This window comes from Otolemur garnettii, unplaced genomic scaffold (genome assembly GCF_000181295.1).
Source record: "Otolemur garnettii isolate 467f Iridium unplaced genomic scaffold, OtoGar3 scaffold00162, whole genome shotgun sequence".
Lineage (NCBI taxonomy): Eukaryota > Metazoa > Chordata > Mammalia > Primates > Galagidae > Otolemur > Otolemur garnettii.
In genome coordinates this window covers 110,766-137,349 of record NW_003852557.1, presented here as the reverse complement: position 1 = coordinate 137,349, position 26,584 = coordinate 110,766, and the positions used below count along the sequence as shown (strand labels likewise).

Here is a 26,584-nt window from a genome sequence, read left to right as displayed (position 1 = left end):
AAAAAAAAAAAAAAAAAAGGGAGAGACCACGCCTATGTGCGGAATTCTAGATCTAGGAAGAGTTACCAACCTGTGAAGAGTCGGGGAAATGTTCCTTGGAAGTACCCACGAAAGCCTGGGCTCCCTGAGTCCCAGCTCGGGTGCAGAAATGGCCAGTGGAGAGGACAAACTTGGTCCTGTGTTTTGTTTTGTTTTTTTCTCAATCTGATGTGTGCACAGTAGGAAGACTGTGTGCTGCTAACCCTCGAGGGGAAAAAAGGCAGAGGAAATCAGAAATAGAAGCTCTGCTGCCAGCCCACCTCTCCTGGGAAAAGCCGCCTTTGCATTTGGACATTATCATTTTCACCGTTTCAAGTTTGTTTGGAAACATTATGAACGCGAGAGAAATGTTGAACCATTTCTCTTCAACAAACCCATGGGTAGGAGGGTGGGCAGTGGGGGGACAGGTAAGAAGATCAGAAAAAGAGAGGAGGTCGTGAGGGATGAGGGAGGGAGGACGTCAGGCTGTGTGGAAGGGTGGCTCTAATCCCTACCCTTCACGACAGATTTTCCGTTTAATGCTTATCTGAGAAGCCGCCTTAGGCTAGAAGCTCCCTCTAGGGGTCAACGTATTTGTTCTTCTACAAAACCGCCTGTGGTTTTGAGATGTTAGGGCTCACAGCAGGTGCCCCCCTTCCAGAAGCACCGTGCTGGTGGAAAACGTGTGTGTGTGTTCCCAAACTCAGACACCCCCGGGTCACTGCCGCTTGCTGCCTCCTTCACCACGCCTGCCCCTGGCCAAGGTAAAAGTCTTTTCCGAGCTCAGCTGTTTGTGTTCCAGGCTGGCTTTTGAGATGCTTGCAATGTCTTTCGGTTTGAGCATAAATCAAAGAACAAGGCTTTGGAGGGAAAGCTTTTTATAAATCTCAGCCAGAAATTCACAGCCCCAAATAACTTTTCCCCTGGATCACTTCCCCTGGCAATGCCCTTCCCCAGGCTCCCCTAAGTTTCCTTTGTGGCTGAGCACTCTGTCATCTGCTGAAAATACCACCACGAGCTGGCCAAGCTCCTTCATGTGACCTAGGACTGCTCAGAAAGCATCACTGCTCCCTACAAAACACAGGTCCTGCTTTGGAGCAGAATACACCAGCATCACCAGCAGGGACAGGCGTCTAGGCCCTCCGATCTTCCCTTCAGGCTTCTTGGTAACTGGTAAGAAGTAAGAATGCTCAAGAGTACTGTAATCTTCATTAAGCCTCCAAATGACATTACTCCTAATGATCCTATATGAGAGAGAATATGGGCTTTGGGGTCAGACTACAAATTGAATCTCAAACTCACCCACGTATGACAATTAAGTTGCCACCATGTGCTTATATCAGCAGCACCGTACAAACAGCTCAGTAAGGTCTCATAACCTTGGTATGTCAGTGGCTCACAGCTACGTTCATGCTGACATGTGGCAGTGTCTTGCTGAGTGGCGTTCATTACTGTTGTGTTGTGTGTTTTTTTGTGCTGTCACAAGCATGTCAGAGCTTGAATTAAAGCAATGAACAAACATTCATAAATTTTTGGTTAAACTTGGCAAGAGTAAAAGAGAAACCAGGGACATATTAATCCAAGTTCAAGGGGATAATGCCATGAAGAAAACAGCCGTATACAAATGGAATAAACGTTTTTCTGAGGGGAAAGAAAGTGTCACTGATGAAGAGAGGTCAGAACAGCCAGTAAGGAGCAGAACTGATGAAAACATTGCAAAAATTCATCAGATTGTGTGTCAAAGTCATTGGCTGACTGTGAGAAGCATAGCAGACCAAGGAGACAGTGATAGAGAAACAGGAAAATCTTAACTGGAAATCTTGGCGTAAGAAAGGGAGTGTGCAAAAATGGTCCTGATGAACCAAAGAAGAGTCAAAGTTTGCCAAGACCTTTTGGAGAAGTGAGATGATGTTTGGGGCCGTGTTATCACTGGTGATGAAACATGAGTGTACCAATATGACCCTGAAAACGAAGCATCAAAGTACACAATGGAAGTCAGCCCATTCTCCATGACAAAAAAGTTCTGTCAATTCAAATCGAGAGTCAAAATGACCATTCTTGATATCAGAGGCATTATTCATTATAAATTTGTACCAACTGGACAAACAGTTAACTAAGTTTATTATTTGGAAGTGCTGAAAAGGCTTAATGAAAAAGTTAAACAAAAACAAACTGAACTTTTCACCACCAAATCATGGCTCTTGCTTCACAACAATGCACCAACTTACAGAGCACTGTCTGTGAGTAAGTTTTCAGCCAGTAAATAAGTGACCATATTGCATTACCCTCCTTAATCCCCTGATCTGGCCCCCAATGACTTTGTTCTTTACCCGAATGAAGATAAAAGAAATATTGAGGGCAGTGCCTGTGACTCAAAGGAGTAGGGTGCTGGCCCCATATGTTGGAGGTGGTGGGTTGAAACCCAGCCCCGGCCAAAAACTGCAAAAAAAGAAATATTAAAAGACATTTTGATGACATTCAGGATGTCAAGGTCCTACTACAATGATAACTCTGATGGCTATTCCAGAAAAAGAGTTTCAAAATTGCTATGAAGGGTAGACGAGGCACTGGCATTGGTGCACAGTGTCCCCAGGGGAGTACTTCCCCTTGGCGATGACTTTGGTGATATTCAGCAATGAGGTACCTAGCACGTTTTCTAGGACAAGTTCATGAACTTAATTATCAGGCCTCACAAAGCTGTGCCCTGTGAGTTAAAACTATTCAGCCTCTGATTTCCTGTCTGTAAAAGAGGGTTGAAAAATTCTACTTGGTAGGGTTGCTGTGATGAGTATATAAGTTATATAAAGCATTAAGCACAACCTTCTTAGCCACATAGAATGACTCAATCTCTCTCAACTCTTCATTGAGAGAGAGCTCGAATCCCTTATCTCTCTCTCTCTCTCTCTCCCTATGAGTTAGCCTCAAGGGGATGTGCTTGGCCTATTCAGGGGATATCAGCTGGCCTTAAACCTGCCTTTTCCATGGCAGAATCCTTGGAAGTAAAACTTCCTGGCAGCTTAGCAGGGAGCAGGGAAAAAGCAAAAGTGAGAGAAAACCCTGTGTGAGTATTGTTGAGTCTGTGGTGGACGATATTATACATGTGGTTAGCGGCATGGGCTTTGGAGTCACATAGTTACACGTAGCTTTGGGTCCCTGCTTGGTCAGGGACCTTGAGCAAATTATTCAATCTCCCCGAGCCTCAGTTTCATCATCTCTGAAATGGGAATATTAAATGGAGGTGAATGATGTACATCACAGGGTTTGTAAATACTTAATGAGGCAGTGCATGTTGAACTCATAGTAAACGCTGTTAGCTATTCGTCATGGAAATGATTAACCCTGCCAACAGGGCATCTAATTGGTAAAGGGTACCCACCCTCTGAGAGGCCCAGGACAGGGCTGGGTTGCCATCTGTGTAAGTCTCACCAACGCTGTATTCTGTTCTATAAATGCCAACTCCTCTCATCAGAGTCACAAGGTGACACTGTTGGTTGTAATGATTGTGAATAGTGCTGTGAGTCTGTTATTGATCATACCAGGGCCCTGAGACTGGCACCCCTTTTATTCTGTTTTCCCTTGTGATAGATTGAGATGCCAAGTGAAATAAGGGGTCAGTGGGAGCTAGGATCTGTGCACTGAGGCTTTGGAGCTGGGAATGAAGAGTGGAGAAATACTCTTAAGGCCTCCACAAAGGCCCCCAAAGTTTCCCATCTCTACCCAAATTATTACACTTGAGTTCTGCTTCCTGGGCCCCCAACTGCACAGCACAGAGAGTGTGTGTGAGTCTCTCTCTCTCTCTCCCTCGGTGTAGTTTTCTCTCTCTTTGTCTCTCTCTCCTCCAGCCACCCTCATCCTGGACCCTCCCCTTGTCAGCAGAGGAGATTGCATGTGTTCCACTTTGCTCTCTGAGGCCAGCTGCAGGGAGAGGCCAGCCACAGGCAGGAACATGCAATTATCCCCAACCAGCAAAGCAGCCAGGCCCAGGGCCAACTACTCCTGGAGGAGTGCTGTGGGTATTATTAGTCCATTTTACAGATGAAGAGACTGAGGCACAGAGAGATTCACTTACACAAAGTTACACAGCCAATATTTGAGCCCATGCTCCTCCATTACTTTGACCTTTTCTCACTGCTACCCACTCTCTACATCAAGGAGATCTGGAGATCCTGAAGCCCAAACTATCCAGTTCCTCCTTTTAAAGGCTTATGCAATTCACTTCTACCAGCAATAACCATAACAAAGTATTTCTTGGACTTTTACTCAGCACTTCCACACAAGGGACAAGATTGCAGGTACAGCACCGGTGACCCTGAAGAGTGGTTGAATAAAGGGCATCTTGTCAGACCCAGGAGGCAGCAGCTGTCCTGGGCACTGTGCTGTGTGGGACTTAGCCTCTAGTCCCTACTGTCTCCTTCCTATCAGCAGCCCCTCCCTGTCATATTTCTCTAAGTCTGGTGAACTCATCTTCACCTGAGTCTCATGACTGTTGGTGCTGGGGGAGGTGTGTACTTATTTGCATACCTCTTTAGGAACTCTGGGATATTGAGGAAGCCCATCACTAACTGTACCTGCATGAAGGCCTATGAGCCTTCTAGGAGAATGGATGAGGGGATGTTGGGGCTGAGATCAGGGTCCAGAGACAATGGAGGTAATGAAAGAGCCCTTGTAGTACTGTCCTGGGGGCGGGGGGGTTGGGGGGGGGGACCAATAAGACCACATACCAGCAAGTGGCTAAAAGAAGGAATCCCCGGAGTCGCAGGAGCTTGGAGTTAAAGCTCATCACAGACACCCCTCATGGCCCTTCCCCCAGCCCTCTGCCAAGTAAAGCAAGAATTATGTGCTACTCCTTTATAACAAGGGCTGTGCAATAGAATTTTCGGTGATGATGGAAATACTGGGTCTGTGTTGTCCAATATGGTAGCCACGTGAAGTGTGGCACTTGATCAATACATCAGTGGATTAATAAAATGTGGTATATGTGTACTCAGCCATAAAGAAATGGTGAGCTAATACTTTTTGTAACAACCTGGATGGAACGGAGACCATCCTCTGAAGGCAAGTATCCCAGGAATGGGGAAAACAAAAACAAAAACACATATGCTCACAAAAGTCATGTATGTAACCAAAACATTTGTATCCCTTAACATCCTGAAATTAAAAAAAAAAAATTAAAGAGAAAGAAATGTGGAACTTAAAACATAATTAGTGCAACTGAAGAAATGAATTTTAAAACTGTATTGAATTTGAATTCATTTTCTTTTTTTCCCCCACAGTTTAATTGCTCTATGCATTTATCATTAGCTATTATTCATGCAGAAAGGGGACCAAAAGCTCACAAACACTGTACACAATTTCACAAGACACATGGCGGGGTGAGGGGGGAGTGACAGAGATGTATCAATTCGATCAGTATCCTAAGGTCTGGGAGAACGCATTCCTGGGGGAGGTGGACCTCTAATTCCTGGTGAAGGGGGTCTCATTCCTGGAGGGAGCATACCTATTGGTGTCACTCGAGCAGGAGGGAGTCCAACTGGTGGGCCCATGGGTGGTCTCACACCAGGCGGAGGAACCATAATGCCTGGAGGTGGTGTTCCTCTGCCTACAGGCGGAGGTGGGGTCCCTTGTCCTGGGGCATACAGTAGCAGCAATGGCAGCAGCCTCTACAGTGCCTGTCCCCTGTGGAGTCATTACCTGCTGGGATGGTCCCCCAACTCCTCAGACTGGGCCTGCTAACCCAGCAGGAGCCTGAGGAATTGGTACACCAGCTGGCACTCCTCTGCCAGCTGCCCTACCAACTCCAGGGCCTCCTGCAGCTCCAGCAAGTGGTACTTGAGCAATGCCAGTATCTTTGAGGGGTGGCCCCTCCACAGTCATGGATACCAAGTTCTCCCCACGCAGCAACACCAGACCCCAAACCCGCTTTTCTTCACCTTATGGCTGCTTCGCATTCTTTGGCTTGATCTTCCTGAACTCATCACAATCATAGAGGATCAAATTCACAGGTTTGTCAAAAGCCTTGAAGTGCCAATGAAGATCGGGCGGTCTTGAAGGATACATCTCATTCTATAGTCCATGTGCAGCAGTATCTTGCTACTCTTGCCCACAGCCATGATTGCTGCTCCACCAGGTCTGATGTCCACAGTTACAACTCCTTGATTTAAGACCAAAGGGAAGGCTATGGATAAAGTTGTGATACAGGATCTCTTAGAAATAATGCGAGCTGGGCAGAGACTTCAAACAGAAGATGAAGCCTGGTTTTTGCCTTCACCACCTCTTGGTATCTCAGCTAAGAATGCCTGTCTTAACTCAGCCTGGAAATCCACCACTGGAGCTTGTCGCTGCTGAGAACGCCTCGGGTACAACTGACACTCTTGGTTGCTCAGTGAGGCTGTTCTTCTGCGTTTGACTTGGACTTCCACCTCTGGCACGTGCTGTTCTGTAGTCCGTCTCAGGTGTAAGCGATCCCTTGCTCGCTCCATTGTGTCTCTGACCTCTCCTAAGGCTGAGGCCTCAGGCATCTCCGGCGGCAACCAGGCTCTGTGCAAGTCTCCTGAATTCATTTTCATGAACTCAGTAGTACCTTTATAAACTTTTGGTCTCACCTTGGTGCTCCCAGAGGTCAGGGATCAGTTAGAAATGGTGGTTATGGATGTTCAGGAGAACTTGTGGGTTCATGCTCAGCCTTTAACTGGGATGATTAAAATACAGATATAGAGGCAGAGGTACGAAGGCACCTCCTGGCTTTGCCCTCCTGAAGGTTGGGACCTAGGGCGGGATCTGTCTTGCCTAAAGAGGGTTGTGAGGATTAAACTGGACCGTGCATGTAAAGTAAAGCCAATTCTTCATTGCTAACACTCAGATGCCCACTCCCCTCTTCTGCCACCATGTTTCTCTCCTAGTGGTCCCCGAGAATACCCCAGGCCCCCTTTGTTCCTGGCTGCCCACATGGGAAGAGGACAAAGCCGTATCCATCCTCTATCCTCTCTTAGATTACGGACAGAATTGGATGTGTCCCTCATGCCAAACCAGAAACTAAATTCTGTTTCTGTTGGTATATGAAACACGAATAGAAACATATACCAGCATGGGTATTTCCTCAGATTATCCCAAGACCTGAAATGGACAGAAAACACTCGAGTGACCCCCCAGACAGACATACTGGAAACGGGCCCCACTTCCGGAGAGGCTGGTCTGGACAGTGTTAGAGCTGAGTCCTATTTCCCCTCATCAAGGTGGGTTGAGGGTGTCAGAGTATTGTGGAGACCTGGGTGCCAGAGTTCCGTGAACCAGGGTAATGTGAGATGTGGACACAGAGACACCAACTTGACCCTGGAAAAACAGCACTGCAGGGCTCAGGAGACCTAGAGGTAGGACGGAGAGGGTGGGAGACCTGCCCACCTGCCTGCCCTGCCCTCTCCCCTAGGAGAATTCCAGCTGGAAGTTCCTTCCTCCTGATGCAACCTGAGAGAGGAGTGTCACCTGACCTCAGGGCACATTCCAGAATGAGGCTACAGCCAAGAATAGGACCCAGAATCCTGCCACCCACCCTGCCTGCATTAATCACACTTCCCCAGAGGAGCAGGGAGGCTCCAGACTCCTTGGGGAGGTCGGAGGAGAGCAAGAGAAGGAGGAAGAGGGAAGACACCAGTGAGGCCCCTTTGCAGCCTTGCAGTTGACCAGTGCAATGGCACTGCATGGCCGTTGGTCCTGGGATCCCCTGTTCATCCAGCAATGCTCCCTGTGAGCTCCAGGAACTGGGCACCAGCCCTCCTCGAGCTCCTAGGCAGTTATTCTCATCTGGATCAGTGCAACCACAGAGGAAGACATACTCAGACTGCAGACGCTTCCCCAAGGAGCTGAGTATTGAAGAATGAGCAGGCAGAAGGTTGATGTCTCGCTCAGGAATCTAGGCCATGACTGCTTATGAGTGTGATGGAAATACACATCACATGGCAAGGTCACAAACCTCCCCGCGTGGCGTGTGTGCACTGCCTGGAGGCAGTTTCTTTGGAAATAGTTGGGGTCCTGGTGGGATAGCCACATTGTCCAGGGTGTGCGTGCCTGTGTGCGTTCGTGAGTGTGTGTGTGTGTGTGTTTGGCACACCAGAAGAAACAGCACAACATGGTCATTATGAGGGCCAGAGTCAGACAGGCAGGACTCACGTCTTGGCTCTGCCACTCACCAGCTGTGTGATCTTTGGCACGTTTCTCATCCCCTCCAGCCTCAATTCTCCCACCTACAAAACAGCAATCTGTCTCACAGTTTCAATGGAGACTACAGGTGCTGGTGTCCCCTGCTGGTCACATAGTAAGCACTCCTTCATGCTGATGTCATTATAATAAATGATGGGACACTGTGAGGTCTCCACGGCCTGAGGAGCTCACCATGACACTGTGTTTATTCCCTCCCTTCCCTGGTCAGATTCCTTCCCGAGATCCTCTCTCCGGCCCTACTGTCCAGGGGGTATCATCAGACTATGGAGCTGCTAGCTGGACAAGGGAGCAGAGTGTTCTAGGAGGCTGGAGGTATGGGAGGCCGGAGGATAGAAAAATCCAAGCTGCCCTGCCCCAGAGACCCCAGGACTGGTCTGGAGACAACCTGCCCAGAGTGGGCGGATGAAGAGGCACACAGAGGGACAGAGAGCAACAGGGACACGGGAGGGGAGAGGCCAGCATCCGGTGTAGACAGGGAAGCAGGCAAATCGGGCTTTGGTGAAGGAGGCCTCAATTTCCCTACGTCCTGAGGCCCAGGTAGGGGCCAAATCTCCTGGATTTGACTGAGTGAGGTACCTCCCCAGGCTGCCCAGCAACCAGGCCCTGGGAGCTCATTCCATCCTCCACTGAGCACCTGCTAGATGTCAGGCATCGTCTCAGGCTTAGAGTAACAGAAGCGAAAAGCTCAGGCTTGGTCTCCAGGATAGAAATATAAGTACTGGCCAGGCATGGTGGCTCACCCCTTAATTCCAGTCCTTTGGGAAGCCAAGGCAGAAGAATCACTTGAAGCCAGGAGTTCAAGACCAGCCTGGGAAACCTAGCAAGATCCTGTCTTAAAACCAGAAAAGGAAAAAGAAAAAAAGGGAAATTCCAGGTAGTAGGTAGGAAGTTATAATAGACTATAAACCACCCATTCCCTAAGTGCCCATATTTTTTGAACATCAAATCCACCTACATGGGGTACTTAGTTTAGACATAGGCTGTGAACAATAGAATAAAACATCTGAAGCTACAAGTTCACTGCACCTGGGAAGCCCATGGGCTAGGAGGCCAGGGAGAGGCTTTAGGTCTCAGCCTTCCTTGGCCATCAAGCTGCTGAAAGGAGAAGACATGGAGAGCAGCTCTCCAGTTTCGAAGGCTAATGAGGTCAAGATCCCCAAGTCTCTGTGAAATGCTCTTACTACCTTCTGTTTTACAGATGAGGTAACTGAGGCTCAGAGAGACAGCAGATAAGTGGCAGAGCCCATATTCAGACCTCGGTGAGTCTGAACCACAGGCTCTGTTTTCTCACTCTGCTAAGCTGGGGCTGGAGTATGCCAGGTACCCAGGGACTGGGGCTGAGTATGGGCAGTGATCTGTGAGAGTGAGCCCTCATATGGGATTTTCTTGAACTCACACCCACACCAGAAAGCAGAAGTGCAACCTGGTCCCTGCTGTCCTGGCCCAGACCTGGGACTCAGGCTCCATATTTTTGCAAGTGGGGGTGAAGGGGAAAGTGACCGGTGCTGGGGTGTGGAACTCACTCCCTCAGGCTGTATAGTAGTGTGCCACAGGTAGGACTGAATGTCCCAGGCCTCTGAGGGAGGCTGAGGAGACAGACATTCTTACCCTGTGGCAACTGACCTGAGCAGGGACTATACCATCTTTTTATACATACAGGTTTTTAGAAACAGGTTTTACTGTGCTGCCCAGTCTGGAGCACAGTGGTGCCATCTTTGTGGCTGTTTTGGACTCAGTGTTCTCCCACTGGCAGCCTGAGAACCTCCAACTGCGCGTCTTCCAGCCCCCAGGCCATCCCCTGCCCTTACTGTGGGTGAGAAGGGCTGTGCTATACTAGGCCTGGCCTGGATTCCTCCTTTGGGGAGGGGAGTGGTATCTCTTGTAGGGACAGACAAGCTATGAGGTGTGCCACAGCAGCAGGACTCCTGAATATGTCTCCAAGGGTAAGAAGCAGCCCTGAGCGCCCCTGAGGCCAAAGATGTCACCTTCTCCATTCTCAAAACCAAGCCCCATGCCCTGGGCACACTTAGGGCTTTGCTGCAGAGTCCTCTGGGGACCAGGCCCCACCCCTAGGGAGTCATAACTAGTGGCTCATCCTCTGCCTGCCCCACTCTTGTCTCTTCCACCTGAACCCATAGCATCAGTAGCAGGGTCTGGCTGATGCACTTGACCCATGTACTATCATAATGGAATCTGAGCACCCAGATTACGAGTCAGAACTCCTGGGCCCATGCCCCAACCCTGTCGGCCTCCGTGGCCTCAGCTTTCTCAATCTTAGCTTGGCTGCACTGAGCACTACCATTAAGGGAGCTTGGAGCCTCAAAGTGGGCCTGAGCACTGTCCCTCTGTTACCCAGACATGGTCCCACTGGCCAAATATCCCTCTGTAAGGTCACCAAGCAAATCATCACTACCACTATCCCTCGCTGCCCCCTACCCCACATGAGCCCAAAGGAATCATACAGGAAGGGCTGTTGATACTATGAGCTTTTAATTGGTTTCCTCCTCCCTATATTTGAGGAGGAAATGAGGATGCCCCACAATGACCTTCTCTAGCTTTGGAGGGGCAGGGATAGACGAAGGGCTGAGGAGGGCACAGGAGAAGATGTAGGGCTGACAGCGGGGTTCCCAGATCTTGTGGGGAAGTGGCCAGGAAGTTTGGAAACAAGCAAATCACCCAAGAGCTGCCACATCCCCAAACCTTCCCTTCCAGGCCTCACCTAGAGCCTTCTTCCCGGTTCCCGCGGACTCCCGAGGCCGCCACCAGATGGGAGTATTGAGCAGCATTCCTTTCCTCCTCCAGCCTGAGTCCCCATTTCTAGTTCCTCCGCTACCCCCTTCCTGGTCTCCTTTCTTTCCCTTGGGTTCTGGGACCTTATGTCCAAGGAAGCCGATCGATACCTATGACAACGTACCACCCATCAAATGGGGTTTCAGCCATGGGTTTGCTTCTAGGGGGGACTGGGATCACAGCATTTGTGTTTGGCTGCTCTGAGCCAGGTAGTGACTTAACAGAAATCTGTGGTCCTAGGACCTGGCACCCACTAGGTGTTCAGAGAATGTCCGCTGGGTTGAACTGAACACAGTTGATCAATGGACCAACACAGCCAAGAGGGAAGATGTGTTCTGCTGGTGCCATGCTGGCCTTAGAGACACAGGCTGACCCCCCAGAGGCACCTGTCCCAGAAGCCTCCTCTCAGCACAAGTTGAATGCTAGGTTGGACTGTGCCTCCAGCTTCCCACTGCACCTGACCTCTAACACCCAGTGGTCTCTGCTCACAGGGTTCTAGGAAGCCGTGGGGAATTTGTGCATGAGTCCCTGGGCCCTTCTGTCTCTGGCCCCTTGGAAGCCACCTCATTCAACTGTTCCTATAACCAGCACACAGCAGCTGTGCCCTGAATCCTGGCTGGGGCCTGGCTATGGGCAAGGTGGCTAGGAAAAGCCAGGGGTGGGGGCTTGGCAAAGGAAGGAGAATGCCTGAGCAGACTGGTCTTCGGAAACCACCTACCCATGTGTATTGACGTCCCCTTTTGTCCTCCTCAGCTAAAAACCAGACCCCTTACAGAAGCCAAAGAATAAAAGCTGATGGGAGATGTTCTGGTGGCTTTTTTCTGACATGATGATGGATGTTTCCCTGCTGGCCCATGACTGTCTAATCTGACCTCACCCAGTTTGCTGACTGAGGAGCATGGGGTGGGGGAAAGTGGGAGGGGGTCAGGGAGGGGTGGGGAAGTGGGAGGGGCCTGGGGTGGAGCAGGGCTTCAGTGCAAGCCCAGGAACTCCTTGAGGACATCGCAGGTCTTCTTGTGCATGACCTCTCGGAGCTTCCTAACCCTCCGGGTGCTTGATGTGCCCACGAAGCTATCAGGCCTCAGTATGGCCATGCCACCGTCCACCTCGCCCATGATGATGAGCGGCGTCTCACCCACTGTCACGTTGGGGCAGGGGCAGGCCCAGTCCACATGGAGCAGAGTGACCTCCAGTGGTTCCCGGCCCAGGAACTTAAGGCCCATCTTCTCGTCCTTCAGGACCTCATCCACGGTCACCAAGGCCCGGCCGGAGTCAGGCTCTTCAGTCAGCTCAGAGACCCGGCCCAGGATGACAAAGTCACTCCGACAGAAGCTGGTCACTAGCTTCTGCCGCGGCTTACAGGCCCGACACCGCAGGTTCCCCCGAGGGAAGGGGCACGACTCCTCACAGGCCTCTCGGCTCTCAAAGTTGTTGCCATTGCCCTCGCAGCCACCATAGACAAAGGACTGGCACTGGCCCGTCTGGCTGTTGTAGGCCCAGCGGGGTGCGTAGGCCTTGCATGGCCCCTGCAAGGCAGGCAGGCGGCAGGCGGCCAGCGGCCCACTCATGCAGGCCAGCACACAGGCCTCGTAGGTCTCGAAGTGGTTGAGGTTGCGGTGACAGTGGCCAAAGGTGAAGATAAGGCAGTCATTGGCCTGAGCGTCAAAGTGCCAGCGGGTCTGCTCCTCGCCACAGTCCTCGCTGTCCGGGGGCTGCAGGCACTCAGCTGCCGGGAAGGCGGTGCCATTGGGACTGCTCTCCGAGGTGGCCACAGCCTGACCCCCTCCAACCACTGACAGCGGGAAGTCAGCCCTCAGGACCCCAGCAGCATTCCGGGCCATGCAAGTATAGATGCCAGCATCCTGGGGCTGGGCGTTATAGATGACCAGCTGGGCGATGTTGGTGACCACCACATTGCCGCGCACGTGGTTGGGTCGCATGACCACGTTCTCCCGATCCTCCAGCTGTTTCTCCCAGGTGATCTCAGGCCGGGGCCGGCCCACCACATCGCAGAGGAAGCTCACTGTCTCGCCCACTGTGACTGACTGGTGCACAGGGTGGTTGAGCAGCGCTGGGGCCGCCAGGTCCAGCCCAGGCGTCTCCGGAGAGGCTGTGGTGGGATGTACAGTGGTCTCAGGTGGCAGGGGGCTGGTGTTAGGCCAGGTAAAGTGATAGCGGCAGGTGACAACAGCGAGCGTGATGCCCTTGGAGCAGGCCTCAGCATCCATGTAGCAGCGGTTATAGTAGGTGAGGCCATCCGAGGCACAGGTAAAACTGGGCTCCTTCTCACAGCGATCTTTGCACTTACACACAGGCTGGCCATCCCAGATGTCACATTCGGAGCCCTGCTGCAGACACATGAAGTGGTCACATGTGGCTCCCTTGGGCATGCCCACTGGACCCTTCTTCCCTTTCACATCCATGTAGCGGGCTGCCACACAGCTCTTGGTCCCACACACATTGGGGCAGCACTTCTCATAGGTCTCACACTCCTGAAAGAGCCAGAGAGAGAGGCCTGAACGGGGAGGAGAAGGAAGAAGGGAGGGGCCCTGCCCACAGTTCAGGGAGAGTAACACACACATGCTCACCATGTGATATGAGCAGAACCTGTGATGATAATCATAGCTAATGCCTGCACAGCATCCATAGTGTTCCGGGTCCTCATCTAAGAACTTTGACATCTGTCAACTTATTACACTCATCACAAGTCTGAGGCGAGTACAGCTACTATCCCCACTGTCCTGATGGGGAATACTGAGGCCCAGAGAGGTTAAGTAACTTGCTCAAGGTCACACAGCTAGCAGTGTGGGAAGAGGTGGGCCATTTTCCTACAACTATTTCACAAATGAGAATGAAGAGGCTCAGAGAGGTGACACCCAGAGAAAAAGACCCTGAGCTCCTGGTGCATGGGATTCTGCAATGGCATTTTTTCTTCTATACTCTGGGTAGTTACTACAAATGAGGTCCAATTTGAACAAGTGAGGCTGTCTTTTTCTCATTTTTCTAGTGGGGTAAGTTCACATCAGACATGAAGAAGGAAACACCCTGGGACATACATTCCAAACTGTCCACCCTCTCATCCTCTTGAGGGGACCAACATACACATGAGGAACAGAGGCCCCAGTAAGGGTCCATATCCATCCAAAGCCAGTGGTAAAGGCAGGTGTGACTGGCCCCGGATGCCAGGCGCTTAGCTCAGTATGGGACATTTCATGGGGGAAGCAACGAGAAGAAAAGTCCCCTTGTGTGGCAAAGGTCAGTAGGGACTTGCCAGGCTGTAATCCCTCTGATTTTCTGTGGAGCCACGTAAGGCATTAGCTTAATTCCTCGAAATTAGCACCACGCTCCTGCAGCCGACACAAACAAGGATCTCACGTGGTGTTTTCGACAATAACACATCGTACCCACTGGGCAGGCAGGCAACACTCCTAATCCTCCACCAGGTAGTAACTCTGTGAATTACTCCCCACTAGGGCTGGCCTCTTGTCATTCCAACTTTTATTTCAGCCTCTTTGACATTCCACATCAGCTAAGAGGGGGAAGTGACCCCCACCCCGGCTGTGTGCAGCCTGCCTGCTTCACTTGTTTACGGCGCTACCCCTTTTGGCTCAGAAAGGGGACTTTGTTTTGCAGCCCTTGTTTGGCAGAGGCTTCTAGACTACACCAGGGGAGGCTTGGGACAGGGATGGGCAGCTCTCAGAGCTGGTGTCCAGGGGAGAGGGCCCTGCGAGGAGATAAGGGGAGGAGGGAAAGTAGGAGTGGGAAACCTACCCCTCAGCCTGCAGATCACCTGGTTCCTTAAGACACTGGCCCAGGAAGCTCCTTCAGGACCTAGAGGTCCATGAAAGGCTGGGTCCTCAAGGACCCGGGCACAGGAAGCCTGGGAGGATCATTAGGACACTTTAGCTCAAGGGCTAGAGTGTCCCCACAGGCTATCTGAATCCCCAGCTCCATACAGGGTCCTCTCTCTGAAACACACATGCCCAATCAGAGTCCACTGTGCCTAGACCCCACCTGGCTTACTAGGTGCCAGGTCAGCCCATGCCAGGAAAACAGCCTTTCTTATAAACATGGCCAACTAATGGCATGACCTTAGTTGGGTAGGAACAGTACCACCCCTCCCAACTACTTATCTCCCTTTCCCTCAATACCCCATGTCCACTGGTAGCATCTGGCCTGAGAATGGTCTCCCCAGCACTGTCTCCAGGGCAGCTCTGTGCTCTCCTGTGGGTGACCAGGTATCTATAGGAACACTACAGTCTAAAGTTCCCCGGGGATGCCAGCCTAGACCTGGAGCCCCAGGAGACTGTGCTGTCCTCAGAGCTGGCCAGGCCGAGTGGAAGTGGCTCTGCCCAGAGCAGGTGCAGGTACTTGTACTCCTAGTGGGGAATGGGCAGGAATGGGGCCCTTGGGAATGACTCAGGAGCTGGGAGGGAATTGCCCTGGAACTGGCCTGCCCCTGCTGCAGTGTCCTCTGATAGGAAGCAGAAGGGCTGGATTGAAGAACCCGGAAGCCTGAAACTTAGCCCATTTCTTCCCAGAGGACACCCAGGTGACTATTTGGTTCCCATCCTGCTGTCAGCCTGGTCTGCTGTCAGAGTGAGGGTCCAAATCCCTGGGGAGCTGGCTTAGAGGCTGATGAAACCTCAGCTATGTCAGCAGACAGGTATTCTACCCTGTCCTCTCTGGTCATGGCACCTTCGGCCTTCCCCAAATGGCTTTGCATTCCCCTCTCACCTCTGAGTGGGCTGCTGGTGCCCACATGCTAAGGTGTCGTCGTACCAGTCCACACTACATGTCGGCCACAGCAGCCTTCGGCAAACAAGATGAACTTGGACAGCACTCCCGCCTCTCCTGCCAGGCCTCAGTGCTAATGAACAAGCACTGTGCCCTATTTATCCCTGGGTGGACAGGGTCTATGTTCCTTCACATTCCTGGGCCCTGCAGGGGCCTTCTGCCGAGCTGTCCCCCACATTGCGCCCCCACCCATCTCACTAACACATGCACGTGGTTCACTCCAGCCTTTGGCCCTCACTCACCTGGTCCGTCTCACACTCCCGCTTGCAGGTGCTCTGTGCATCCACCCAGAGGTTGGGGTTCATGTCGTTAGGGCAGATGCCAGCATGGGAATAGCGGATGGGCGGCAGCGCCAGGCCTCGCGACGGTACCCCAAGTAACAGCAGCAGCAGCAGCAGCGCTGCCACCTGCTCCCAGCGGGACCAGAATGGGCAGCACCCCAGGGGCCACATGGTGCGGTCAATGTTGGCCAGAGACCTCCCCTGCGATGATGCCATGGGCTGGAGGCCACAAGGGCCTCCTTCTCGTGGGCTGGAGACACCTGCCCTTCCCACCCCAGCAGGCTCCCTTGCTAAGGCTGTGCTGAGGCTGCTGCTGCCGGCTGCCTCCACCAAGTCAGCGCAGCCTGCTGGGGCGTGCGGTTTCAGATAAAAGAAAGGTCTGTGGAAGGAAATTCCCTCTCCTGAGCGTGCAGGGAGAGGAGCCGCAGCAGGGGCCCCGAGCCTGGATTTATATCCTGGGCGCGCCATCCGAGTGGGAGCAGGCTAACCTGATGCCTGTCACAGGCAGGCTGCTGGCGCCTCTGTCCTGTGGTTGATCACAGACTTATTGCAGAAGGGAAAAAAAAAAGCTGGAAGCAGTTTAGGCAGCGTATCTGGCACGGTGGGACACCTGCTTGTTTTTGACTCCAGGAGGCCTTTAACCCCTTCAAGGGCCAGAAATGGCATGTGCTTTGGGGGGAAGCTGGCTTCAGGACACGCAAGCTCACTGTAAAGAAGGGTTTGTTTCCCTTTCCCCCCCCCCCTTTGGGACTGGGCCCCCTCCTCCCCCGTTAGCCGCCTCTAATGAACACACAATCGCTTGTTACAAGGGGGGACCTGTAGCCGCTGGTTAGCATCGCCCAGCTCGATAGTACATTTGAGAGCAAATGACGTGGAAAAACAACAAGTTCACGGCCATTCCAGGGCGGGCCTGAGCCGAGCTATGCCGCTGTGCTGTGTAAGCCGACTCCCACCCCAGCCCCAGGTCCTTTTGGGGGGGTGGGGTGCGAACGGACAGCTTGTATCTCTGTGTCCCGGGCAGTTTGCGTCTTATGTTCCAACTTTGGTGAATTTTCTCCAAATCATTCCAGAGACACATACCAGATATGCTCCGGCTCCCCCGGCTGCCGGGACGTATCACATTCCTCACTCCTCCATCGACACACTTGTCGGCTCCAAGAAAACCTCCGCGCAGCTGCAACAGTGTTTCAGGACTGCGCTGCACCGCCGCCCGACCTAGCCAAGGAGCCAAGGACCACGGCCATGCCCTTTTCAGGGAGCTCTTTCTGAGTGCTGGTGCTTTACTGGTGTCATCACACTTCCCTGCTCCGCAGAGGAAAAGGTCTGTGGTCGAGGAGGGCAAGCGACCTGCCCAAGTTCGCACACAGTAAGTGGTAATACTAACACCAGTGCTGACATATAGTGGGCTTCAAAGGCGTACAGGGTCCCTATGTGTTATCACCTCCTTGGGTCCTCACAGCAGACTGCACCTCCATGCTAGCGGGGAGGAAAGGACCCAGAAAGAGGCTAAGCACCCTGCCATTACCCAGAGATTGGGTATGCCAGCTTGAGGGCTGTGGAGAGGCCTTCTAACTGTCCACCCTCATTCATCTGTCAGAACTGCTGTCAGGGCACGGCCCAAACACTAGTTTTTACAGACCGGACAAGAAATTTTTGAAGCAGGGCGGGGCGCGGTGGCTCACACCTATAATCCTAGCACCTGGGAGGCTGAGGTGGGTGGATTGCCTGAACTCAGGAGTTCAAGACCAGCCTGAGCAAGAGCGAGACCCTGTCTCTAAAACAAAAATTGCAGAGCGCTGTGGCAGGTGCCTGTAGTCCCAGCTACTCAGGGTGCTGAGGCAAGAAGATTGCTTGCGCCTAAGAGTTTGAGGTTGCTGTGAGCTATGATGCCATGGCACTCTACAGAGGGTGACAAAGTGAAACTCATCTCAAAAATAAAAAAAAAAGAAAAGAAAAGAAAATTTTGAAGCATCAGGGGCGATATTTCTGGAGGGGCTGGGAAGAGAACCAGAAACTGTCAGTGGTGGGGTTGGGGGAGGTAAGTTCTCACCCCTGTGGCAGAAATGCCTTGTATCTAAAGGCAGCAGACTGAGTGTTTGCAGTGGTCACTCAATCCTAGGTGTTGAGAGAGCCCCTGAAAAGAGAAGTACCTTTTCAAGGCCAAACCACAAGGGATTTAGGGAGCTGCAGTGTCCCAGGGATAGCAGATGGATGGGTACTACACACGTCAGAGCAAGGAAGGACCGTGAAGGCCCTCGCAGTGCTCTCATTTCACAGATGGGAAAACTGAGCCCCGGCCTCTCCTTCCCCCAAGCCCGCATTCTCCTTCAGGAACCAAACTCACCATGTGACTGCAAAAAGCCAACACAATCCTTTTTTCCACCCTACGGACTTTTCCTCTTCCCAGCTGTGCGCTGTGTTGCCTTCTCCCTGCCTGAGCTGATTCTTTCCCATCGTGTGGGTCGTTCTGCAAGATCTGTCTTTTCTGCTTATGTCAAATCGCTAATGAAGGGTGTCAGATCCTAATCCTCTAAATTATTGGAATAAACTTCCCTCCAAGGCTGGTCCCAGTAATGAAGCCAGACAGCGGGCGACGCCGGCTGCTTTGAATTCCCTGTAATTTCATAAACCCGTGTTCCAGCTGCTCCGAGCAGGGGCCTCGGCAAGCTCTGGAACAACATGGTGTGCGCAGCCTCCTGTGATATCACAAAGGGAAATGGACAGTGACACATTTCTAAGTAGGACTTAGGAAAACTGTCACAGCCCCATTATATAAGAACAAGTATCCAAGGAGAGGAGGCTGGTTTCTGGGGTGCCCCTCAAGACCATGTAGGGTGGGAGGAGAGGGGCAGGCACAGAGCAGGTGGGGGGAGTGTGTGTGGGGGGAAGCTGGAAGAGAAGGTCCACCCCCAGACTGGTCCTATGTGAGCTGTGGGCCTCTCCTTCCCAGGCCCCATTCCTGGCCACTCTGCTCTGAGAGCTCTCAAAACAGCGTCAGGGAAGATTGAGGCCCTAGAACATTCTGACTCTCCCTCTCAGCCCTTCCAAGTCTCCCACCAAAACACAGCTCAGAATAATAAATAACATCTGATCAAGGCCTGGCGCCCACACAGAGCTTTCACCTGCACCGTCCTGCTGACCCTTACAGCAGCCCCAGGAGGGAGCTCTGCTGTGCGGGAGAGGAAACCAAGTCATGAAGAGGTTAGGCTGGGCCCAGCCGGGCTCCCACAGCCTTCCCTGCCTGCCCCCAGGCCTGTGCTCTTTACACGCCCCATGCAAGTGTCCAGCCTCTACAGAATCCCAGAGCCCCCGCTGGCCCCACCGCTTGCCTGGCTTGTTTATAAGCTGTTCTGAGAGTGCTTTGAAGTCTCCTCCTCATGGGCCCGCCCTCCCAGCAGCTCTGGCTCCCTCTCCTGGCTCCTTCACACTCTTCTCTGGTGGGTGTCACAGACCCCACCCTCAGCAAACCCACAATACCAAAGGCCCAGGCCCAGTAGAGTGACTCAACTACCCACTCACACCATCCACCAGGCCTCCCTGGCTCAGGCCACCAGCACGACAGAGCCTGGGCTGAGTCTGCTGAGCTGAGGCTTGGCCCACCTAGGGGGTGTCCCCTGCCTTTTACCCTTTGCCCAAGGACATCAGGCATAGCTCATTCTCTCTTGCCACCCAGGTGAGAGGTCAGAGGGCCATACTCGGAGCTGTCTCAGAAGAGCCCTTTCTGGCCTTCACCACTGTCAGGGTCAGGGCACTGTGGACCCCTGGCAGCTTCCAGGGTGGGGTCAGCCCCTGCTCTAGGTGCCCAGGCAGGAGGTCATACCCAGACAGTGAACTCTGCTTAGCCCTTGACCTCAGGTTCACCCTGAGCAGAACAATTCCTGGGCCACTAGGGTCTTGACAGGACAACACAGCTGACACCATTTCCCAAATCAGCCACACATGTGATGGGGACCCAGTGAGACGCCATGGCACTCATGCACAAACCAAACCTCTTACCTCTGGCTGCACCTGCTCTGTCTATTTTCTTTCTTTCCACAATTTTTTTAAAGCACCTACTGTGTGCTGAGTTCTGGGCACAGAGAGATCAACAATGATCTCTGTCAACAGAGAGGGTACAGTCTGGGCAGAAAACAAATGTACAAAAATAAGAATAGTGAACCCTGAGTTGGGGGTCCTTACAGTGCTGGGGGTGGGAGGAGGCCAGGGTTTGCTGTTGCACAGACCTGATACTGGGCAGGGCCCAAGCCTGAGCAGAAGACTACAAGCAAAGTAGAGAAGGCTGTTTCCTACACCTCTGCCTGGAAAGGCCTGGCTCTCAACATAGCTGCCTCTGCCAAGGCCCTCCCTCTATGGGGCCCAGGCCTCCGGAAAGGGGAGGTGAGAAGGAAGCCTGCAGGTTTAGGAGCTTGGGTGGGGGTGGGAGCTGCAGGTCTTGCAGCCCGCACAGGTGGCCCCAGCAAAGTCACATTGGCAGCCTATCCTGGCCTGCCCTGCTTGGGCCCCATACCTGGGGCAGCCATACCTTCTCCCTAGTGGATGGGGGAGGCCAGCAGGACCTCCTGCCTTGGTCTGGGTCATTTAAATTTATTTGGGGAGTAGGAAGGATTTGAAGAGCAGGAATTGGGGTGCTGGGAAGGAAGAAGTCCCAGTGGAGAGGGTATTGGATGGGTAGTCCAGGCCTCCTCAGCTAAAGCAGGGATTTAGTCAGAGCCAAGCCAGGGGATTCAATAATGCTAACGGCTCATTACCCAGCTGGGGACCCCCTGCCTGTGCGGCCTCGGCCTGGGTTACATTACAAGGCTGTGTGAACTCTCCCCTCTAAGTGAGGCTGCACCGGGCCTTGGAATAATTATGGGGCCTCAGCAGATGGTGGAGGCGGATGGAGGACACGTGACCCATCAGCATCTGTGTGAAACAGGACACAGAAGGGTCCTTGCTGAGCCAGGGACTTGGGGGACGTGCTAAACCAAGGTCTGAGAATTATGGGGTTTGCAGGGGTGGGGCATAGCCCAGTGCCCCCAGCTAACTCAGTCTCCTTGGAGACCCCTGCTCAGGCCAGGAAGGACTGCTGGTGTGGCTGAGCTCTGGAAGCTGGAGTGTGGTGTCTGAGGGTGTCTGTGTGTCTCAAAGCAGTAACAGGAGGAGCACGTCTGGTGAGGCACGATGCTAGGCTCCTTTGGGCACGCTGATGTCTTCCTGGAGGATTTCAGGCCTGTGTCAGACTCCTCACTCACGTGGGAATCTCTTGGGTGCTTGGGTTGAGCACCACACAGAGCATCCTGAGTCCTGGGCTCTCGGCCTGGTCTGCCATCAGCTCAGTGTGGGACCACCTCCATTTCCCCATCTCGGGCCCTTTTCCAGCTCCCTCCTCTGTGTCCACGTCCTGATTCCTCCAGCTTTGCCTTGATGGAATCAGCTTCACAAGGCCCCACATAGCTCTCAGCCAAGACAAACACGGGTGTGCAGAAGCCAGAGGCTGCGGGGCTGGTGTGGGCTCCACCATGCTGCTCTGCTGCAGGAGAGCAAGGGGGCGGGTGTTCCACTTCCCCAGGCCTGGAGGCTCAGCAGAAATGCAACAGCTAGAATAATGGCTTCCCTTCCACCCAGCCGTCCCCGGCCTAAAGGATTACCAGAGCTATTCAATATCCACACTCCTTGGCTCCTGCCCTCTCTGTCTTACTCCCTTTTCCTTTTTTCTTCCTTCAGATGAGAGAGAACAAGAAGGGCTGAGATTCTAGGGTCACTCTGCTTTCCTGCCCGTGTTCTCTAAAGCCAGGTGCATCCTTAACACTCATTCCAATGATACCAAATGTACAACTGTGTGTGGGGAGGTGGGGATGAGAAACTTGACTGACCATTATTTCAAGACTCTGGGTTAAGGATGGCTTCACATGCCTTATGATGACGCCAAAGCATTTACCTGGACTGCCATGAATTTCTGCCTCAGTTTACTTCTCCAGGCTTATCACACAATCCCTCTCACTCTCAAACCGTGGAAACTGCCATGTTGCTCTTTCAAATATTTAAAAGCTCCAGATGGTCTTTTTTCTTTAGGCGCTCACACAGACATTGTCTCCCACCTCCTGGGTGGTTCCACTTTCTCCTGGCCAGCTGCTTCTAGACCCATCTCAGAATGGGTCTAGACTATATCTTTCAGAGGCCTTCCTGACCTCAGAAGGTGAGGAAGACCAAAGCTACCTCCGAAAGGGAGGTTCATGCTATAGTATTTATTTATTTATTTATTTTCAGACAGAGTCTCATTATGTCACCCTTGGTAGTACCACGGCATCATAGCTCACAGTAACCTCAAACTCTTGGGGTTAAGCGATTTTCTTTTTTTTTTTTGACGGAGCCTCAAGCTATCCCCCTGGGTAGAGTGCCATGGCATCACAGCTCACAGCAACCTCCAACTCCTGGGCTCAAGTGAGTCTCCTGCCTCAGCCTCCCAAGTAGCTGGGACTACAGGCGCCTGCCACAATGCCTGGCCATTTCTTGGATGCAGCCATCATTGTTGTTTGGTGGGCCCGGGCTGGGGATTCAAACCTGCCACCTTAGGTGTATGTGGCTGGCGCCTTAGCTGCTTGAGCCACAGGCGCCAAGCCGGGTTAAGCGATTTTCTTGCCTCAGCTTCCCAAATAGCTGGGACTACAGGTGCCCACCACAATGCCTGGCTATTGTTTTGTTGTAGTTGTCATTGTTGTTTAGCAGGCCTGGGCTGGATTCAAACCTGCCAGCCTCAGTATACGTGACTGGTGCCCTAGCTACTGAGCTACAGGCACTGAGCCCTGCTATAGTTTTTTTTAATTCTTGCTCAAGCTGGTCTCAAACTCCTGAGCTCAAGTAATCCTCTTGCTTTGGCCTTCCACAGTGCTAGGATTATAGGTGTGAGCCACTTGCACACAGCCCACATATTTTTTTGTTTTTGTACATGTGACTTTATGATTGGAAATTCGAATACACTATATATGTTACATAGATATAGTTGACTACAAGGATTAGGAAATGAAAATGAGTCCTTAAATTTATCTATTTTTATCTTTACCATTAAATTCTGTGCAAATTAATAAAAAGGATATTATTTTAATACAAAAAGATATGGCTGTACGTAGCCCCATACAGCCTCTGTATGTGGGACAGTCTAGCCACAGGTGGTGGGCACACCTTTTTGCAGAGCCTTGTACCTTTCTGTCTTACAGCACTGACTAGCCACCTTGTTTCATTATGTCTTATTCCCTAGTGTCCTTCTCAGGGGTCTTGGGAGCTCTTTGGGGACAAGGACACAGAGAGATGACGCATTCATCTAAAAGTGTGCTTTCACTCTGCCTGGTAAATGGTAGAGTGAATGGTAGAGTGAAAAATCCCATTCAATACGGGATTGAAGGAATCCTAAAGGAATCCTTCCTATTAGAGTAGAAAGCTCAGTGACATCCAAGTTTCCAATCTGAGAATACAGAACTTTTCTTTTATTGTAGAAATCACATGCTTTCCAATGCCCTGCTATAGTTTTTTGTTGCAGTTTTTTTTTTTTTTTTTTGGCTGGGCTGGGTTTGAACCCACCACCTCTGGTATATGGGGCTGGCACCCTACTCCTTGAGCCACAGGTGCTGCCCCCTGCTGTAGTTTTTAAATGACAAAGCAAACAAAAACAAGAAGCCACAAGTGGGTTATAAAACGTATGGCAAAGCGTAAATGTTCAGGGTAGTGGGTTGAATGACAGCTTCCTGTGAAAGATATGTTCGTATTGTACCCTCCAGAACCTGCAATGTGACTTTATTTGGAAAAAGGTCTTTATAGACCCAACAGAGTTAAGCATCTTGAGATGAGATCATCTGGGATAGTTATCTAAGAGGTCCACCTAGATAAGTCCAATGACGGAAGTCCTTATATGAAAGGCAGGGGGATGGTACTGCAAACTAATATAGTCTCTTTGGAAAGAAGAAAATCCTCAAAGAACTCAGAATAGATCTTCCATTTAATCCCATTACTAGGCATCTACCCAGTAGAAAAAAAATCATTTTATTATAAGGACATTTGCACTAGATTGTTTATTGCAGCTCAGTTTACAATCACCAAGATATAGAAACAAACTAAATGCTCATCAACCCATGAATGGATGAATAAGCTGTGGTATATGTATGCCATGGAATACTATTCAGCCATAAAAAGATGGAGACTATATATCTTTTGTATTAACCTGGATGGAGTTGAAACTCCATCTAGACCAGCAGTTCTCAACCTGTGGGTCCTGACCCCTTCGGACTGTATTAAAGGTTTGCAGCATTAGGAAGGTTGAGAACCACTGATCTAGACCAATAGACTTTACACTTTTCATAAAAATTAACTGAAAATGGATCAAAGAGCTAAATGTAAAACAGAAAACTATACAATTCCTGGAAGATAATACACATTCTTCTTAGTGAAGTATCATGAAAATGGAAAAGGAAGTAAGTATCTAATACTAATATGAAGTCAGTAGATGAACTAGTACCCACACAAGAGAAAAACTCAGTTCAATTCAAGTTGAGGGGAAGGGGAAGAGGGGAGGAGGGAGGGGTATTGGAGTGCTCCCATGTAATGGGCACAATATGGGGGTATAGGGCACACCTCCTAGATGCTGGACACAACCATACCAGGGACTTTACCTAATGAACACCAACATTGTAACCTAACTGTACCCTCCAAAGGAAGGGAAGGGGGGAAGGGGAAAAGGCAGAGGGAGATTTGAGACACAGAAGAAGAGGGAGCCAAGTGAAGATGGAGGCAGAGACTGGAGTGATGGAACCCCTAGCCCAGGAGCATGACTCTCTGACATTTCGATTTCAGATCTCTCAGCTCCACACTGTGAAAGAGTAAATTTATAAGCCACAAAGTTTGTAGTAATTTGTTAAAGCAGGAAATGAACGAACAGGAAATGAATTACACCCTAGGAAGCGAATACACCTGTCTCAAACTCCTCAGGAGCCCTTCCTGGTCATGGTTAAATGGCACAATGACCATGACCTTTCTACTTCCTCCTAAAAATACTCGGGGACTTGCTTCACTGGATTGTGTTCTCCTTTCTGACCAGTTGGTAGACTCAGTGCTTTTTTTCTTTAAACTCTAATTGTTTTTCCACTCTTTAACAGAAACTGAGGGTCAAAATACCCTCAAAGAATTTTAGCAGTAGTGCTTTACGAGTAGGACACCCAGTGGGACTTGGGTGGCCAGAGCAGTTGAGAATTGAACTCAGCCACTAGAAGTCTTGATCCCTTTCCCAGAGCAGGAGGCACTGGTGGCATAGGACACACCTTTGGGAGACAGGCACTGAACAAGGGCCTGAACCAAGTCCACCTTTAATCTGTGATCCTTCAGGAAGAAAATTCCTCCGTGGCAGAGACTTTAAATGCTTTAACTGTGACACATGGTAAGAAATAGAGTTTGGTAGAGCCCAAGGCAGGAGGGTCACCTGAGACCAACCTAAACCAGAGAAAAACCCCATCTCTACAAAAAAAGAAATAGAAAAATTAGCCAGGCGTGGTGGTGCATGCTTGTAGTCCCCACTGCTCAGGAGGCTGAGGCAGGAGGATACCTTGAGGTCAGGAGTTTGAGGTTCATAGTGAGCCATGACAACACCATGGCACTCCAGCCTGCGTGACAGTGAGACTCCATCTAAAAAGAAAGAAAAAGAGGGAGAGAGAAGGAAAGAGAGAAAAGTGCATTTCTTATTGTGATTTAGTACATATATTCACACAAATAACTGAAACAAGTTTTACAAAACCATAGCTGCCCATTCTATATGTGGTCTACTCCTATTCTAAAAGTTGAAGATCACTTGGGAAGGTTGGGAGCAACCAGAGGCCGAGGGTTGGGGGACTTCTCTTGTCTCCATCAAGGTTTCAGGATACAGGGTTGGTATACAAAAGTCAATTGTCTTCCTTTATGCCAGCAATGAACGATCTAAATTTGAAATTAAAAAGACAAATCATTTATATTAACATCCAAAAAAAATTGAAAGACTGAGGTATAAGTCTGGAAAAATATGTATGAGATCTATATGTGAAAAACTACAAACCTCTGATGAAAGAAATCAAAATCCACCTGTATCAAGAGATGTTCCGTGTTCATAGATTAAATGATTCAAAATTATGAAGATGTCAGTTCTTCTGAACTTTATGTATAGATTCAACACAGTCCCAATCAAAATGGCAGCAGACTATTTTATGATATCGACAAAATGATGTCACAAACTATTTTGTGATCTAAATGTTAAAAATATAAAGTTTATATGGAAAGTATGATCTGGAAAGTCCCAGAATAGCTGACACAATATTGAAGAAGAAAAATAAAGCTGGAGAACTGACATTACTCAGCTTTGAGACTTACTGTGAAGCTACAGTGATGAGGACAACATGGTTCTGGTGAAAGAATAGACATATGGATCAGTGTAATAGAAGACAGCCTGGGTGTCTGTGGCTCAAAGGAGTAGGGCGCCGGCCCCATATACC

General features: G+C 50.8%; 1 protein-coding gene and 2 pseudogenes across 1 annotated transcript; all 3 read right to left on the bottom strand.

Annotated features, from left to right (window-relative positions):
* Positions 1-5,432: 5,432 nt before the first annotated feature.
* LOC100952562 lies at positions 5,433-6,128 on the bottom strand (annotated as a pseudogene).
* Positions 6,129-6,251: 123 nt separating this feature from the next.
* Positions 6,252-6,497, bottom strand: LOC105888025 (annotated as a pseudogene).
* Positions 6,498-11,463: 4,966 nt separating this feature from the next.
* Positions 11,464-17,239, bottom strand: WFIKKN2 (WAP, follistatin/kazal, immunoglobulin, kunitz and netrin domain containing 2). The gene is made up of 2 exons (XM_003800013.2): positions 16,062-17,239; positions 11,464-13,514 (listed from the first exon to the last, which is right to left on the bottom strand). The coding sequence occupies exons 1-2, from the start codon at positions 16,566-16,568 to the stop codon at positions 11,994-11,996; spliced, it is 2,028 nt and encodes a 675-aa protein (XP_003800061.1). The 5' UTR covers positions 16,569-17,239; the 3' UTR covers positions 11,464-11,993.
* Between the last annotated feature and the right edge of the window lie 9,345 nt (positions 17,240-26,584).

Excerpts from the sequence above, each read along its gene's own strand:
- WFIKKN2 (XM_003800013.2), bottom strand. The coding sequence starts at position 16,568 with ATGGCGCGCCCAGGATATAAATCCAGGCTCGGGGCCCCTGCTGCGGCT. Across the intron at positions 13,515-16,061 it reads GGGAGTGTGAGACGGACCAG|GAGTGTGAGACCTATGAGAA; the intron begins GTGAGTGAGGGC and ends TGGCTCTTTCAG.